The sequence below is a fragment of the Electrona antarctica genome, assembly GCF_951216825.1.
Source record: "Electrona antarctica genome assembly, chromosome: 6".
Lineage (NCBI taxonomy): Eukaryota > Metazoa > Chordata > Actinopteri > Myctophiformes > Myctophidae > Electrona > Electrona antarctica.
Window position 1 is genome coordinate 19,812,749 of NC_136811.1, and position 17,084 is coordinate 19,829,832.

Below are 17,084 nucleotides of genomic sequence, written 5' to 3' on the forward strand. Positions count from 1 at the left end.
TCGGCTACACCACACACACTAACCTACACAATTCTCCACATGCAACACAGGGCCCTTATTGGCTAGCCCCCTCACATGGCGATCCCCACGCAACAAAACACAGGCCAGCCTGCCACACACACACACCCACCCACACACACACAACGCCCACGTTCGGAAATATCGCACTGAGCGCACTGTGCAAACCTGGCGTGGTACAAGCGGGACAAACCGACGCGCATATATGGACACGAACAACAACAACAACACTACACGCACACGCGCGCGCTGCAACAACACACAGCTACGTACAGTGTGTGTGTGTGTGTGCGCGCGTGCGTGCGCGGGGGGGGAATTTGGATCGCCTCGCGATGCAGCGAAAATGCCACTACACTACACAGGGCTCGACAGTGCGACTAGGTACTCGCATTTGCGCCTTACAACATCACCGTGCGAGTTGTAACATTCACTTTGTACCACCGGTGCGACTACACAATCCGAACTTTAAAGCTACAAGTTGCGCAGTTTACATCCAAAACAATGTGTCACTCTCTCGGTTCTGCACCGCTGCTGGACAAGTATAGCACTGTCGCAGGCAGCGCAACTAATCCCCCCCCCCCCCACACACCCCAGAGACGGAGGAGAGAGAAGAGAGCGAGAGAGACAGAGAGCACACACGTGAGTCCTGAAAATTATATTGACCCAATATTAATTTGTACAACCTAGCAAAGCATAAGATATGATGGTTTGGAGAATAGGCTGGTCTCTCTTTTTACAAGACATAAGCCATTGCATACAGCTTCTCAACCTTTTTAATTTCAAGGACCCCCATAACTCTGACAGTAAAACCAAATGGACCCATAAGAGTCCCATTTGATTCCATTTGTACACTATCACAGTTAAACGTTATAAATGAGTCCATTTGGTTCCATTTGTACACTCTCAGAGTTACAGACCTGTAGGGTCCACTTGGTTCCATTTGTACACTCTCAGAGTTACAGACCTATAATGGCTCCATTTGGAACCCCCTCAAGGAACCATGAGGGTCCCTGGATCACACCTTTGACAGCCACTGCTTTAAATCTATACATAACTAATATAGAGCATATTTCATCCATTTATTGTTATGGATAAGAACAACAACACTACACGCGCGCGCTCGCGCACGCGCTGCAACACAAAACAGCTGCATAAAACGCGTCTCACTGTGGACTTCTGTATCTGTGGACTTCTGTATCGCAACGCGGGGCAACGCAACTCTGGGATGAGCGGGCCGAAGGCCCGCGAAATTCTAGTATTCTACAAGAGCACTTCCCCTGAGGTAACCCCACTTCCTAACCGCTTCACCGGTTGCATAAACTTGTATAAAGCCCTCAAGCACATCCACTTTCATTTGTCACTTTTAAGGGCATGGACCATATGGTTGCATTAATTAAAATGTTGTAATGATACTTTTGACAGCGTTAAACACAGTGTGTTTTTTGTGGACACTTCTCAGATGTATTGTGGTGTCGTTTTCTCTGAGCGCGCCAAAGCAAATTCCAGATCAACTATAAAGTATTGGCAATAAATTATTAAATCTTGAATCTTGATATGTTGGAATGGCAGCTCCACCCCGGTACGGTTTCGATGACATGTTGATATGTCACTTGGGGTCAAGTTCAACCTGGGCTTGCTGTCTCCCATGCACTTAATAACATACTGCAGTATTCTGTTCTGATGAAAATGTGGCTTTGTTTGAGCATGTCAGAAACGGTCCATCTCAATCATGTGACCTAAACAGGACATCTTGTCTCATTATTTTATTCAGCACTCTAGGCTAAATTAATCTTCAATCTGATTCATTTAATTACGGATGAGACAAGTTGTCTCTTGTAACAAGGCACACGTCGGATTCAGAATGGGTTTTGGGTGCCGTCGATAATGCCCTGGTCCTAATTGAAATGAGATAGATCCCGATGGTCCACTCAGATGTGTTTATTTGTTTGACAGTTTAACAGTTCACATAATTTTAACAGTTTCTCTCTAAACTAAATGACAATGTAATCAAATGAACCATTTTAACCCACTAAGACCTGAGGCCGATTCTATAAATGTCTTCTAAATCCAGTTTTCGGAAGAAGAAGAAGAAGAAGAAGAAGAAGAAGAAGAAGAAGAAGAAGAAGAAGATCAAAAACAGCAGATCTGCAAGCTCATACCACGGCACGAAGTGAAAGCATCTGTGTATGAGCTTGTATATCTGCTATTTTTGAATAGCCAAAATATACAACACTGGTTAAAATCTAAAATAACACAGATGCTTTCCCAGTTTTAATGGTTAATTAATAATGAATGGTCATTATCAAAGGCAAACTGAATGTAGAAATGGTATAGTATAGAACTGTTGCGTACTGCAGCAGCAGAAACACTGCATGGCATGCAGTGTGTGGACCACAGATGCATGCAAGATGCTGCCGTTGCAGCAATACTGACGCCATGCTTGCAGACCACAGATGCATGCAAGATGCTGCCGTTGCAGCAATACTGACGCCATGCTTGCAGACAGCAGATGCGTGCAAGTTCCATTTCTGCTTTTTTATGCATCATAAAAACTTAACCCATTTTGACCTGAGATCGGGTTTCTAAAAATGTCTTCTACATCCTGACAGTTTTCTGAAAAAGCTATGTTTCTATGTCAGTGGTTCTTCTATTTTTCAAAAATAGCAGACCTACACGCTCGTAGCGCACCACTTGGTGGCGCGCTATGAGCTTGTAGATCTGCTATTTTTCAATAGCTAAAAGCGTTACATGATGCTAACACCAAAAGGGGTTCCCGCCTAAAATGGGTTAAAATAAGCAACACACATGACCACATAACAGACCATAGTTCCATAACATAATATTGCTGTGTAAAAATATGTTTTGGAACAACCATTTTCACATAAAAACAAGAAGAGAACAGCAAACATCTTATCTGGAAGTGGAACTAGTGCCGAGTGAAGAAACGTTTGTCATGTTTCCTGTGTGGCCAATGGAAATGGGTTAAAGATCAGTGTGTTTCTTTCTACCTCATCCAGGATGCTGTTCTTGGCTCTGGTGATGGCAGAGTTCAGGGCATTGATCCATGACTCCTTCTCCTCTGGGCTCACTGCCAGGAACACCAGGTTAGGAACCTGCACCTCAATCAGAACAGAACAGAGAGAGAGAGGGGAGCTTTAGTTTGTTGCTTTACTCTTATTTTCACACTCCTGTGTCTCTTGGGACTTTCACCTCGCCTTCAGGTTTCCACTGATTTCTTGGTCAAATGAGTTGATTTTCATTTCTGTTAAACAAACCGAACTGATAGAGTTGGACTGGCTGGTTCCAAGTACATCGACAGACAGACAGAGACAGAACCCTGTACATAGGACAGTCTATGTGCTATTTCCATAGTACTAGCTTGCATAAATGCATATTAGGTTAGAGAGAGTTAGCGGGCTTGATAGCTACAGTATAGGGAAAGAGCGAGGTGACGAGATGGTTGACATTCGGGCCGACGGCGGGTTAACTCGGCCGCCATGTTCTTTGTTACGTCACTCTGTAGTCAGAGCAAGCACTGAATGCACTGAACTCGGGCAGTGTACACGATCTTCCATCAATCCACTATCTATGTTTAGCAAAAAACTACAACTTGGATTGTGTATAGGCCTACCATCTTCCATCTCTCTACTATCTTTGACGTCTCTGTTTAGATTGTACGCGACCGCATACGGCAGTCCAGCGTTGTGTTACTTGTGTCGGATGCAATGCAAAGTGGATGCAAAACCAAGGACATGAGATGTCGGAGTTATCAAAGAAACATCGTATCGTATGGCTTGGAACATAACTTTCAACAACATTGTTGTGTGTACACAGACTGGCTACAAAGCAAAACGCATACATCGTCTCTGTCGGGTGGTTCAAAACTGTTACTTTTCACCTTTTCAGTTACGTTTAGAGCGTGCGGATCTTCTACTTTTGATGCTTTTGTGGGTGTTAATTTACGGGAAAAAATACACAAGTTAATACACAAACAGACAGACAGACAGGTACCGTGTTGCCAGGAGAGCGACAGCGCAGCAGGGTAAACTTGCTGTGGTTCTTCTTGCTGCGGCTCTTGGTCTTGCGGAGTTCCTCAGAGCGGTCATAGTCAGCCAGGTCCACTACTTCCTGGAACCTCTTCTCCTCTTTCACCTAGACACAAACACACAAACACACAACATTAACAACAGTAGAAGACACGCACACAAGCACGCACACACACGCGCACACACGCACGCACGCACACACACACTCACATGCACACATTTCTAAACTTGTGAAGACAGCAGTTAGGGTGGCTAATTTCAGTTTAAAAGGTTTTTTCACCCCTAAACCTTGCCTTTTTTAACCCTAAACCTAACCCTAACTCGAACCCCTAACCCTAAATCTAACCACCTAACCCTAACACTGACCCCAACCTGAATGTGTGCGCACGTGTGTCCCCTGCCTAGGACTGTGTGTCCCCTGCCTAGGACTGTGTGTCCCCTGCCTAGGACTGTGTGGAAAGCCTAGGTATAAAAAGAAAGTAACTATGTATTGAGTATTGCATTATTGATCGTGTTTTATGTAACCATGTAGAGGCATGTGCCATCATCATCACACAGTCTGTCCCCCCTGGCAGTACAGTGTCCTTTACTGCAGAAGCCGTCAATATCCACTTAAAGTCCCAGGTCAGAGGGGTCAGGGAGGGTTAGCTAAGTTGGGTTTATGTTGTCGTATGCCTGTGGCATGGAGCACAAATGAACCATTACGGTTACATAATTCACTTCAGTTCACTGAGAGGAAGTTAGAAATCTGCCCCATCCAACAGAATCCTGCGGCAGTGGCTCAGAGGTAGAGTGGTTGGGAAGAGCAGCCAGTTCGATCCTGGGATCCGCCAGAGTTAGTGTCAAAGTGTCCTTGAGCAAGACTCTGAACCCCTAATTGCTCCCGATGTGTAGGTTGATGCCTTGCATGGTTTCCTCTGCCATCAGTGTGTGAATGGGTGAATGTAATGCACAATCTATGTACAACGCTTTGGATAAAAGCGCTATATAAATGCACCATTTACCATTTATCAAAACCCCTAACAGAACCCTGTACAAACCAACAGAAGCCTGTACAACCCACTAGAACCCTGTACAAACCAACAGAAGCCTGTACAACCCACTAGAACCCTGTACAAACCAACAGAACCCTGTACAACCCACTAGAACCCTGTACAAACCAACAGAACCCTGTACAACCCACTAGAACCCTGTACAAACCAACAGAACCCTGTACAACCCACTAGAACCCTGTACAAACCAACAGAAGCCTGTACAACCCACTAGAACCCTGTACAACCCACTAGAACCCTGTACAATCCAGCAGAACAGCTGTTTGTCTCACCATCACAAATGCTTTGTCTTGGTTATCTCAGTGCAGGATTGGTTCCAATGTGCACAGACCGGAAGAAGGCATCTTCTGTTGGTCATCTTAAAATACAGAATTTGCATCGTGAAGACAAGTTGTGCGACCTCTCCTCCTTTCTGTTCACAGACCTGGCAATGGTACTGACAGAATAATATTTGACCTGATACTGACATAATGTCCTGCATGGTACTGACATACGTGGTACTGACAGAATGTCCTAGTATACTGACAGAATAATATTTGACCTGATACTGACATAATGTCCTAGTACTGACAGAATACCATGGTACTGACATACCTGGTACTCACAGAATGTCCTAGTACTGACAGAATACCATGGTACTGACATACCTGGTACTCACAGAATGTCCTAGTACTGACAGAATACCATGGTACTGACATACCTGGTACTGACAGAATGTCCTAGTACTGACAGAATACCATGGTACTGACATACCTGGTACTCACAGAATGTCCTAGTACTGACAGAATACCATGGTACTGACAGACATGGCACTGAGAAAATATCCTGGCATCAGGGCTCTGCTCTGGCTTTTGTGTTTAGTGTGTGTTTGTGTGCGTGTGCGTGTGCATAGAGCCAGAGCCAGAGCCAGAGAAACACAAGCAGGCACTCGTTCAAAGCCTGCAGTTTGTCTCCAGGAGAGCCTTTCCGTTGTGCCCCGCCCCCGTGGGGGGTCCTGAATAATTAACCAACGCTCTCTGGATGATATTAAGGTTTAAACAGGGACATCCCTCTCTCTCCACGGAAAGAAACTCTGACTGGGCCAACGTGCTGCAGGCCTATGGGGTATAGATTGGCAGTGGCACTGATGATAGCAATAATAATGTGTTGTTGTTTGTTGATAGAACACACTGCTTACTTCCTATACACACAGTACAAACTGTAAAATGCGGCATCCATTATTGATTTGGCATCGGAACTCTTTGCGCGTCTCCTCTCATAGCAGCTAGCGGAGATGCTGCTAATGCACAGACAGTTAGCAGAGAGACAGCAGAGACAGCACAGAGACAGTTGGCAGAGAGACAGCAGAGACAGTTAGCAGAGACAGTAGGCAGAGAGACAGCAGAGACAGTTAGCAGAGACAGTAGGCAGAGAGACAGCAGAGACAGTAGGCAGAGACAGTAGGCAGAGAGACAGCAGAGACAGTTAGCAGAGACAGTAGGCAGAGAGACAGCAGAGACAGCACAGAGACAGTAGGCAGAGAGACAGCAGAGACAGTTAGCAGAGACAGTAGGCAGAGAGACAGCAGAGACAGCACAGAGACAGTAGGCAGAGAGACAGCAGAGACAGCACAGAGACAGTAGGCAGAGAGACAGCAGAGACAGTACAGAGACAGTAGGCACAGAGACAGCACAGAGACAGTTAGCAGAGAGACAGCAGAGACAGCACAGAGACAGTAGGCAGAGAGACCGCAGAGACAGCACAGAGACAGTTAGCAGAGAGACAGCAGAGACAGCACAGAGACAGTAGGCAGAGAGACCGCAGAGACAGGACAGAGACAGTAGGCAGAGAGACAGCAGAGACAGCACAGAGACAGTAGGCAGAGAGACAGCAGAGACAGTACAGAGACAGTAGGCAGAGAGACAGCAGAGACAGTACAGAGACAGTAGGCACAGAGACAGCACAGAGACAGTAGGCAGAGAGACCGCAGAGACAGGACAGAGACAGTAGGCAGAGAGACAGCAGAGACAGCACAGAGACAGTAGGCAGAGAGACAGCAGAGACAGCAGAGAGACAGTTAGCAGAGAGACAGCAGAGACAGCACAGAGACAGTAGGCAGAGAGACAGCAGAGACAGGACAGAGATAGTAGGCAGAGAGACCGCAGAGACAGGACAGAGACAGTAGGCAGAGAGACAGCAGAGACAGCACAGAGACAGTAGGCAGAGAGACCGCAGAGACAGGACAGAGACAGTAGGCAGAGAGACAGCAGAGACAGGACAGAGACAGTAGGCAGAGAGACAGCAGATACAACACAGAGACAGCACAGAGACAGTAGGCAGAGAGACAGCAGAGACAGCGCAGAGACAGGACAGAGAGTTTTCTGAAAAAACGTATGTTGCTATATCAATGGTTCTCAAACTTTTTCATATTATGTATTTGGCCACCGACCCCCACTCAATTTTCTTTTCCAGGGACCCCCAGAAGCAAAGTTTTGAGTTACAAATGTTCGCTTTAAAAACATATACAGTATGTATGGTATGGTATATTCAAAGATTTGTACCAATCTTTATGAAAAATAGCACATCTACAAGCTCAGGGTGCCAGAGGAGGCGAGGCACCCCTCATAGTTTAGTTGTATGTACATTGTTTTACTACAGCACAGCAGTTATAAGAGGCTGCAGAGGGAGATGCTCAGCTTAGTGCAGGTTGGTGTTGGGGTTGAGGGGACATAGGTACAGGGGTTAGGACATAGGACAGGGGACATAGGTACAGGGGTTAGGGTTGCTGTTGGGGGAACATGAGGGTTGAGGGAGGGTTGGTGTTGTGGTTGAGGGAACATGGGGCTGAGGGAGGGTTGGTGTTGTGGTTGAGGGAACATGGGGCTAAGGGAGGGTTGGTGATGTGGTTGAGGGAACATGGGGCTGAGGGGACCTATAGGTACAGGGGTTAGGACATAGGACAGAGGACAGGGGACATAGGTACAGGGGTTAGGGTTGTGGTTGAGGGAACATGGGGCTGAGGGAGGGTTGGTGTTGTGGTTGAGGGAACATGGGGCTGAGGGAGGGTTGGTGTTGTGGTTGAGGGAACATGGGGCTGAGGGAACATGGGGCTGAGGGAACATGGGGCTGGGGCTGAGGGAACATGGGGCTGAGGGAGGGTTGGTGTTGTGGTTGAGGGAACATGGGGCTGAGGGGACCTATAGGGTTGGTGTTGTGGCTGAGGGAACATGGGGCTGAGGGAGGGTTGGTGTTGTGGTTGAGGGAACATGGGGCTGAGGGGACCTATAGGGTTGGTGTTGTGGCTGAGGGAACATGGGGCTGAGGGAGGGTTGGTGTTGTGGTTGAGGGAACATGGGGCTGAGGGGACCTATAGGGTTGGTGTTGTGGCTGAGGGAACATGGGGCTGAGGGAGGGTTGGTGTTGTGGTTGAGGGAACATGGGGCTGAGGGGACCTATAGGGTTGGTGTTGTGGTTGAGGGAACATGGGGCTGGGGCTGAGGGAACATGGGGCTGAGGGAGGGTTGGTGTTGTGGTTGAGGGAACATGGGGCTGAGGGAGGGTTGGTGTTGTGGTTGAGGGAACATGGGGCTGAGGGGACCTATAGGGTTGGTGTTGTGGCTGAGGGAACATGGGGCTGAGGGAGGGTTGGTGTTGTGGTTGAGGGAACATGGGGCTGAGGGGACCTATAGGGTTGGTGTTGTGGCTGAGGGAACATGGGGCTGAGGGAGGGTTGGTGTTGTGGTTGAGGGAACATGGGGCTGAGGGGACCTATAGGGTTGGTGTTGTGGCTGAGGGAACATGGGGCTGAGGGAGGGTTGGTGTTGTGGTTGAGGGAACATGGGGCTGAGGGGACCTATAGGGTTGGTGTTGTGGTTGAGGGAACATGGGGCTGAGGGGACCTATAGGGTTGGTGTTGTGGTTGAGGGAACATGGGGCTGAGGGGACCTATAGGGTTGGTGTTGTGGTTGAGGGAACATGGGGCTGAGGGGACCTATAGGGTTGGTGTTGTGGCTGAGGGAACATGGGGCTGAGGGGACCTATAGGGTTGGTGTTGTGGCTGAGGGAACATGGGGCTGAGGGGACCTATAGGTACGCAGGAGTTAAATAGTTATGAGAGACTGTTATCAGAGATAGCAGATGACAATAAGCAGGTGACAGAGACAGTTGTCTCTAGTCTAGACAGTTAACATTAACTGCTGACATGAACATTTTGGCTGATAGAACTAGGATCTGATAGAAATACAGTGTGTATACTGTAGGATTCACGGGTAAATGATACCAAACACAGTGAACTGGTCAGACTGCTGAATGGTCAGAATGGTTCTTGTACTGTGTGCACAGAATGTGATTCATAAACAAACATGCAGTAGGCATTGTCAAACTGTCAATCCACACATAGTTTAAAGGTATATTCAGTGATTTGACTTAATTCAAATATCACTCTTTTTTTCTGGATAATCCTCCCTACTATAGAGTGTGCTGACCATATAAGGAGTTCCTCCCTGTCCCCAGTGAGCCCCTGGTGGCGGGTGGCAAAGCCTTCATCCAATCAGGATGAGAGGGGCCTTCTTCCAATCATGATCGAGTGGGCCGGGCCTTGGTGCACATGCTGTTGGCCTGTTGCACTTCCCCCCACTGTAGAGCATGCATGTGCACATTTTGTTACCGGGGCGGACTGGGTGGTTTTCCAAATCACCCAAATCACTGAATGCTCCTTTAAGTATCAATACTGCAATCTAGAAATACTCTGTTACAAGTAAAGGTCTGGAATAAAAAATGTACAAAAGTATAAAAGTACAAAAGTATTGGCTTACTTCATTCCATGGAAATAATGCCAAAATCTGTAATTGTTTTGTTTTTGTTTTTTATATTAGGTCTATGTTGTTACCCCTCCAGTCCAAACATCACCCTGGAAATAGCACAACTGTATTGCATATTGTTATATGCATCAACATTAACAGTTGTTCACAGACAAGGATATTTGTAACTTTCAGGAAACCTAATCTAATCCTAAACCTCCTCAGTCTAATCCCTAATTAAACTACTACAGCTTGTCTGCTGCAAATAGTTAACAAGGGCTTTACAACCACACTGCTGATTTGTGCTTCCAGGAGTATAGGCCACTGCAAGACAAAGCCTTATTCACACACATAAAAAAAACATTGTGTTCATTATTACAATTTTTGTGCATGTAATTATAGGCAAGAGTCTAAGAAATACAAAAAGATCCAAGATGACAGACGAATATTTAAATAAAGCGGTGTGGTGTGAGAGAGACAGACAGACAGTTAATGTTGTGCTTCTGTCGCCCCGGTCCCACACCCCAGAAGCTGTGTGTGTGTGTGTGTGTGTGTGTGTGTGTGTGTGTGTGTGTGTGTGTGTGTGTGTGTGTGTGTGTGTGTGTGTGTGTGTGTGTGTGTGTGTGTGTGTGCGTGTGCGTGTGCGCGCGTGCGTGCGGAAACTAATCCTCGTGCTACCCCTCTTCTCTTCTACTCCTAGTTACTACAGTAAGACTACAGTAAGCCATGTTCTTACCCTTCTACTCCTATTAATCACCCCTCTTCTCCTCCTTTTACTCATCTCCTTATACCCCTCTTCTCGTCCTACCCCTATTTATTACAATTTCGACAATGTACAATGCAGGAAGTTAGCAGCTCTTATCAACAGCGACTTACAATAAGCAAGGTAAATACGTACGTCAAATGCAGAGAGACAGTGTAGCATTCACGGATAAACCAAGAACCGAGCATCAGCCTAAAAAACTATAAAAATAATTTGTACAAATTCAAACTATAGGACAAAACGCTGCTAGTGCAATGGCAAGTCAAGTAATAATTTGTTTTAACTGAGCCTTTAAATACTACTTTTGTACCAGTTTTGTACCTGTTTTTGTATTTATTCTTTGTTTTCCCAGTGTAATGTAATGTAATGTACTATTGTCTGCTTGTTTTATGTCTGCTTGTTAATACATTGATTGTATTGTTCATTAGTATGCTGTGTCCCATTAAAATAAACAAATCATTAAAAAGAGAGAGTGAAAAAAAGCAGGTAAACAATGGTCCTCTTTCACTCCTTCTCTTCCTCCTATGTATTCTACCCCTCCTCCTAATGCAGTGGTTTTCAACCAGTGGTCCTTGAGGGGGTTCCCCAGCTAAATGATGGAGAGTTGGTAACCAAATGGACCGTTCTAGATCTTTAACTCTTGAGAGTGTACAATGAATGAAAATGTAATGGTTTTAATTTTACGATCTCAAGAGTTAAATTGTTAAACATCTGCATTATTTCATTTAAAAAGGTCTACACAATTACAGAATGTAGAATAATTGTTATTTTGCCTGTTATCTCTCCTATGGTACCACATCAATACAACACGAAATGAAGACAACAAAATGTTTTTGGATCTGAGAGGCTAAGGGCAGTATTATGCGTGTCTTAAGTAAGTCTTATTACTTAACTTAAGACCTGGAGGTGTGATCAATGCCATTTGGCTATTCTGAGTGGCCAAACAGCATTGACCACGCCTCCAGGTCTTAAGTTAAGTAATAAGACCTGGTACTTAAGACACGCATAATACTGCCCTAAATCTCAACAAATGGTGTTCTGTGGCTAAAATGCTGAATATATAATAAACCTTGATATGAAAAGGGTTAAAAACCACTGTCCCCATGCATCATCACTCCTCTTCTCCTCATCCCAAAGGGTTAAAAACCACTGTCCCCATGCATCATCACTCCTCTTCTCCTCATCCCAAAGGGTTAAAAACCACTGTCCCCATGCATCACCACTCCTCTTCTCCTCATCCCAAAGGGTTAAAAACCACTGTCCCCATGCATCATCACTCCTCTTCTCCTCATCCCAAAGGGTTAAAAACCACTGTCCCCATGCATCACCACTCCTCTTCTCCTCATCCCAAAGGGTTAAAAACCACTGTCCCCATGCATCATCACTCCTCTTCTCCTCATCCCAAAGGGTTAAAAACCACTGTCCCCATGCATCACCACTCCTCTTCTCCTCATCCCAAAGGGTTAAAAACCACTGTCCCCATGCATCATCACTCCTCTTCTCCTCATCCCAAAGGGTTAAAAACCACTGTCCCCATGCATCATCACTCCTCTTCTCCTCATCCCAAAGGGTTAAAAACCACTGTCCCCATGCATCATCACTCCTCTTCTCCTCATCCCAAAGGGTTAAAAACCACTGTCCCCATGCATCATCACTCCTCTTCTCCTCATCCCAAAGGGTTAAAAACCACTGTCCCCATGCATCATCACTCCTCTTCTCCTCATCCCAAAGGGTTAAAAACCACTGTCCCCATGCATCATCACTCCTCTTCTCCTCATCCCAAAGGGTTAAAAACCACTGTCCCCATGCATCATCACTCCTCTTCTCCTCATCCTATCTCCTGTCTCTATTGTGGTTCCATCTCTCTAGGATCACAGGACTGAACGAACGAATGAATGAATAAGGAATGAACTCCAGTTAATCAACAGCAACAGCATGAGCTCAAGTAAACAGTGTGCCCAACACTTGCCAAGCGACTTTACAGAAGACCAAGCCCAAAGTCTCTTATGCCAACCCTGCTAACTGGCCTCCACATCGGGAGATCAGATCGGGTGACGTCTCTCAGCGGGTAAAAGTCAACGCAGTCTCATCCTCAGGTCGTGCTACAGTGACGAGTTGGGACAAAAGCACTTGTCACATCACCAGCAACACACACGGCACAGAACACAGCTGACGATCAGCTGTTGTTGTCCTGCACCCGAGTAAGAGGAAATAAGTCCTTACAAAAATTAATAATGAATTAACCTATATGTGTTATACCCCTTTTACACCAAAGTGGCCAATTAACTCCGTTCCCACTGCCAGTAGACATGCCTTTATGCAATTGTTTCTGGTGTGTCAAAAATGCAACCCAGATAATTATGGGGCACACATATAGTATATCTATCTATCTTCTAAATGACGGTATTATTATCTATCTATAAATGCACCAAGTCTCTGTACGTGTGTGTGTATGTCTGTAATCCATGTAACGCGAGAACCGTTGGCCCCACCGAATTCAAATTCTACACACACACACACACACAAACACACACACACACACACACACACACACACACACACACACACACACACACACACACACACACACACGCACTCTATCTCGTCTCTCTCTTCTGCGTGCCGTCCAAATTATGTTTCGTAGCCACACATATCTATTTTTAGGGGTGAGGGTGAGTGTAATGCTCTCACTTCCCAATCATCTCTCCTGCTGATCCAACATACTGAAGCGGCTGGTCAGACCCTGTGACTACCACCAATGACAACAGCGGGGGGGGGGGGGGGGGGGCTTCGCTTCTCAGCGACCTAACTGCTCCCCACTGTATAAGCCCTATAGCATCCCTATACTGGGGTGAACATGAGGCAAAAATCTAGTGGTGGAAGAAGAAGTACTTGCATGTTTCACTTAAAGCATCAATTCTGCAATGTAGAAATGCTTTTTAGTAACATTCCAGTATTCAAAATGTACTTGAGTAAAAGTACAAAAGTATTGGCATGGCATCAAAATAGATACATAAAATAGGCCTACCAAAAGTAAAAGTAGTCAATGTGCGAAACGCATACAAATCTTTAAAAAATAGCAGATCTTTTGTGTGGTTTGTATGTAATGTCCTATAGTCTTTTATTCATGTACATGTGTTTACACACAAGGACAATTCAATAATAAAGTAAATGGGGAAAGAAATTGGGAAAACAGATAACACACACACACACACACACACACACACACACACACACACACACACACACACACACACACACACACACACACACACACACACACACACACACACACACTGTCAAATAATTGTGGTGGAGTAAAAAGTTAAATATTTGTGTAGTGGAGTAGAAAGTAGAAACTCCAAAAGTACCTCAAAATTGTACTTTAGTACAGTACTTGAGTAAATGTACTTAGTTACTTTACACCACGGCAAAAATTGCAGATCTACAACCTCCCAACATGAGCTTGTAGAGTGGCTATGTTTGTCTAAAGTCTTTAGTTTAGAAAGAAAACAGGACAAGGTGCCAAGGACAACGCTTTGTGAGCTTGTACTGTATATCTGCAATTTTCGGTGTGCAAAGTTAATGCATCACTTTTGACATTGTTGCCTTGCCACAGCAACCAATGCAGATAGGTTGACACGTGTTCTGGAATACACAAATCCGATCTGATCACTTGCAAATAACAGAAGGGACAGGCAGTCAAGGAATTTGAGAAACAAATCAGATCAAGGGCCCAACTGGCTGAGCCAACAGTAAGTAACCCCTGATATTTTTCCTTTCTTCAGGTACGTAGTACGTACATCCTGGTTTTGTGTGTTGTTTTCAACTGTTTAACATCAGACTCTCTTTCTCAGGTAATTCAGGTCGATTTCTCTGTTGGCCGTCACACGGAACCACAGTGGTTTTATTTCACAGCAGATTATCATCAGTGATAGAGAGAGAGAGAGAGAGAAGTGAAACTAGACCTCCTCTTTCTGACTGAAACCTGACTCCCCTCACCTCCCTGGGAGAACAGAGGGAGGCAGGTGAGGAGACAAGAGGGAGGCAAGTAAGGAGACAGACAGACAGACAGACAGACAGACAGACAGACAGACAGACAGACAGACAGACAGACAGACAGACAGACAGACAGACAGACAGACAGACAGACAGACAGACAGACAGACAGACAGACAGGGACGGAGTAGGGTCTCTGTGTAATTTAGCAGAGCTAAACATACTATGCAAATGTTATGTTGATTACTCCTTCCTTCATAATGTTACGTGGTCAAGCAAACAGTATTTAAACATATTTGTTTCCTTGACCACAAATGCTAAGTATTGTCCAATCCGATCCAACTTTATTTATAGAGCACATTGAAAAACAAGAGAGTTGACCAAAGTGCTTTACAGACAATGATGCGTCAAAGGACACACTAAAAGAACACAAAAACGCAATCAAACAGAATAAAAACACAAAACGCAACTAAACTCACAATAACAAAACAAATCCCTCAAACTGGGTTAAAAGCTAAGGAATAAAAAAAAAGGGTTTTAAGCTGATTTTTTTAAAACAGAGAGTGAGGGGGGGCAGATTAATATAGGTGCCGGGCGGGGTCATTCAGGAGCTTAGGGGCAGCAACAGAAAAGGCTTGATCCCCCCTATGCTTAAGCCTTGTCCTGGGGACAACTTGTCCTGGGGACAACCAGCAGGGGTTGTCATTACTGAGATGTTGAGACAATGAATCTTATTAGATAGAATCTAGTTTACAGATGCTAGGTTTGATGACTACCTGGTATTGTAGTTACTACTCTGTAGCACTTTGCATTGTTTTCTTTGCAATCTACCGTACTTGGGTGAGCATAACCCTGCCGTCTGCTGATGACTAGGGTTCATGCCATTTACTCTTGTAAATCGCTCTGGATTAGAGCGGCTGCTAAACGGCTAAATTGTAAATTGTAATTGTAGCTGTAACGCTGTCATATGAGCTGCAGTCTCTGCCGGAGAGAAAGGAATGGCCCAGCAGCAACCACAGCCACACAACTATCATTCATCTTCATCTCCTGATGCGTTTTGCAGTCGTGTGGTAAATCTCTCAAAGTGAACACAGATTGACGGATCGATATGTGGATGACGGATGGATGGGCTACCAAACTGAACAGAGTGGACATAAGATCCGGTCCGATGACGTCCAGAGCTTGACGGTTATTAGATGGAATGGTTATAAACACAACACTCCTCCCTCCGAACATGGTTGTCCTACAAACCATGGCAGTCAGCACTTTACAGTTAAACCCCAGGATCCATATTGTGGGGAAAGCTTTGGTAGAAAATAGCAGATCGACAATGAGCTCATAGCAGCAGATCGCAAATGAGCTCATAGTGCTGAATAGTCTTAACCACAGGAACCCTATAGTGTCCTCATTCTGTCATATAAGGGGCACATTTGGCAAAAACAGCAGATGTACAAGCTCCATACTTGTCCCATTGTGAAACGTTGAGAACTCTTAAGTTGGCGAATAGATTTGTTGTAGACGGCAGAAAGGGGGTACCCCCGTCAAAATGTATGTTGGGCTTAAGTGGTTAACTGAAAATGTTTTTTTGGGTGGTTAACTCAATAATCCGTATGTATGTTACAGTTATATTATTATTTCATATTTTTACTCCATAGGAGCCAGGAATACCAGAATGCTCACCTCTAAACAATCGCCTCAGGCGTAAATCCGACAGAACTCTCTCTGCCTGGTATTCCTAACCTTAACCTCAGTAAAACTATGCCTAACCTTTAACCTCTTTCTAACCTTATCCTCAGTCAAACAAATACAGAATACAAGAACCGCCCCACCGAGCAGTCGGCATGAGGTCGGTGGAAAGAAATGAGGGCGAGCGTGTTTTAACGCGAGCCTTCCGGTTACCTGAGCCAGTGTACCCAGCATTGCGTGGGTAAAATAGGCACAAAGTACTGTACTTGGAAGCCAGCATGTGACATCTGTCATCTTATGACGTTATAACCCACTACCCGTTGTCAGAGGCCATGGGGGTCAGTCTAGGTAGGATGTGAGCCAATGCATTCTCACACCCGTTGATGAGTTGGGGCAGGAATTTGACCGTGGCTCCCCAGCGTCAGACGTTGTTGACGCATGCATGATGGGGCTCTCCTGTCACGTTGCATGTTTACATGATGGGGCTCTCCTGACACGTTGCATGTTTACATGATGGGGCTCTCCTGTCACGTTGCATGTTTACATGATGGGGCTCTCCTGTCACGTTGCATGTTTACATGATGGGGCTCTCCTGTCACATTGCATGTTTACATGATGGGGCTCTCCTGTCACGTTGCATGTTTACATGATGGGGCTCTCCTGTCACGTTGCATGTTTACATGATGGGGCTCTCCTGTCACGTTGCATGTTTACATGATGGGGCTCTCCTGTCACGTTGCAT

The 17,084-nt window shown here is 45.5% G+C and overlaps 1 protein-coding gene across 2 annotated transcripts in view; it reads right to left on the reverse strand.

Moving 5' to 3' along the window:
- Positions 1–17,084, reverse strand: part of plekho1b (pleckstrin homology domain containing, family O member 1b) — a 30,408-nt gene that overhangs the window by 6,860 nt on the left and 6,464 nt on the right. For both annotated transcript variants that reach the window (XR_013790255.1, XM_079504307.1), the window contains exons 3-4: positions 4,030–4,170; positions 3,027–3,131 (exon numbers count right to left, since the gene is read on the reverse strand). Coding sequence is in view for 1 of the 2 variants with exons in the window: in XM_079504307.1 (XP_079360433.1) it covers positions 3,027–3,131; positions 4,030–4,170 (246 nt within the window). In the remaining variant the exon portion in view is untranslated. The remainder of the gene's footprint in view (positions 1–3,026; positions 3,132–4,029; positions 4,171–17,084) is intronic.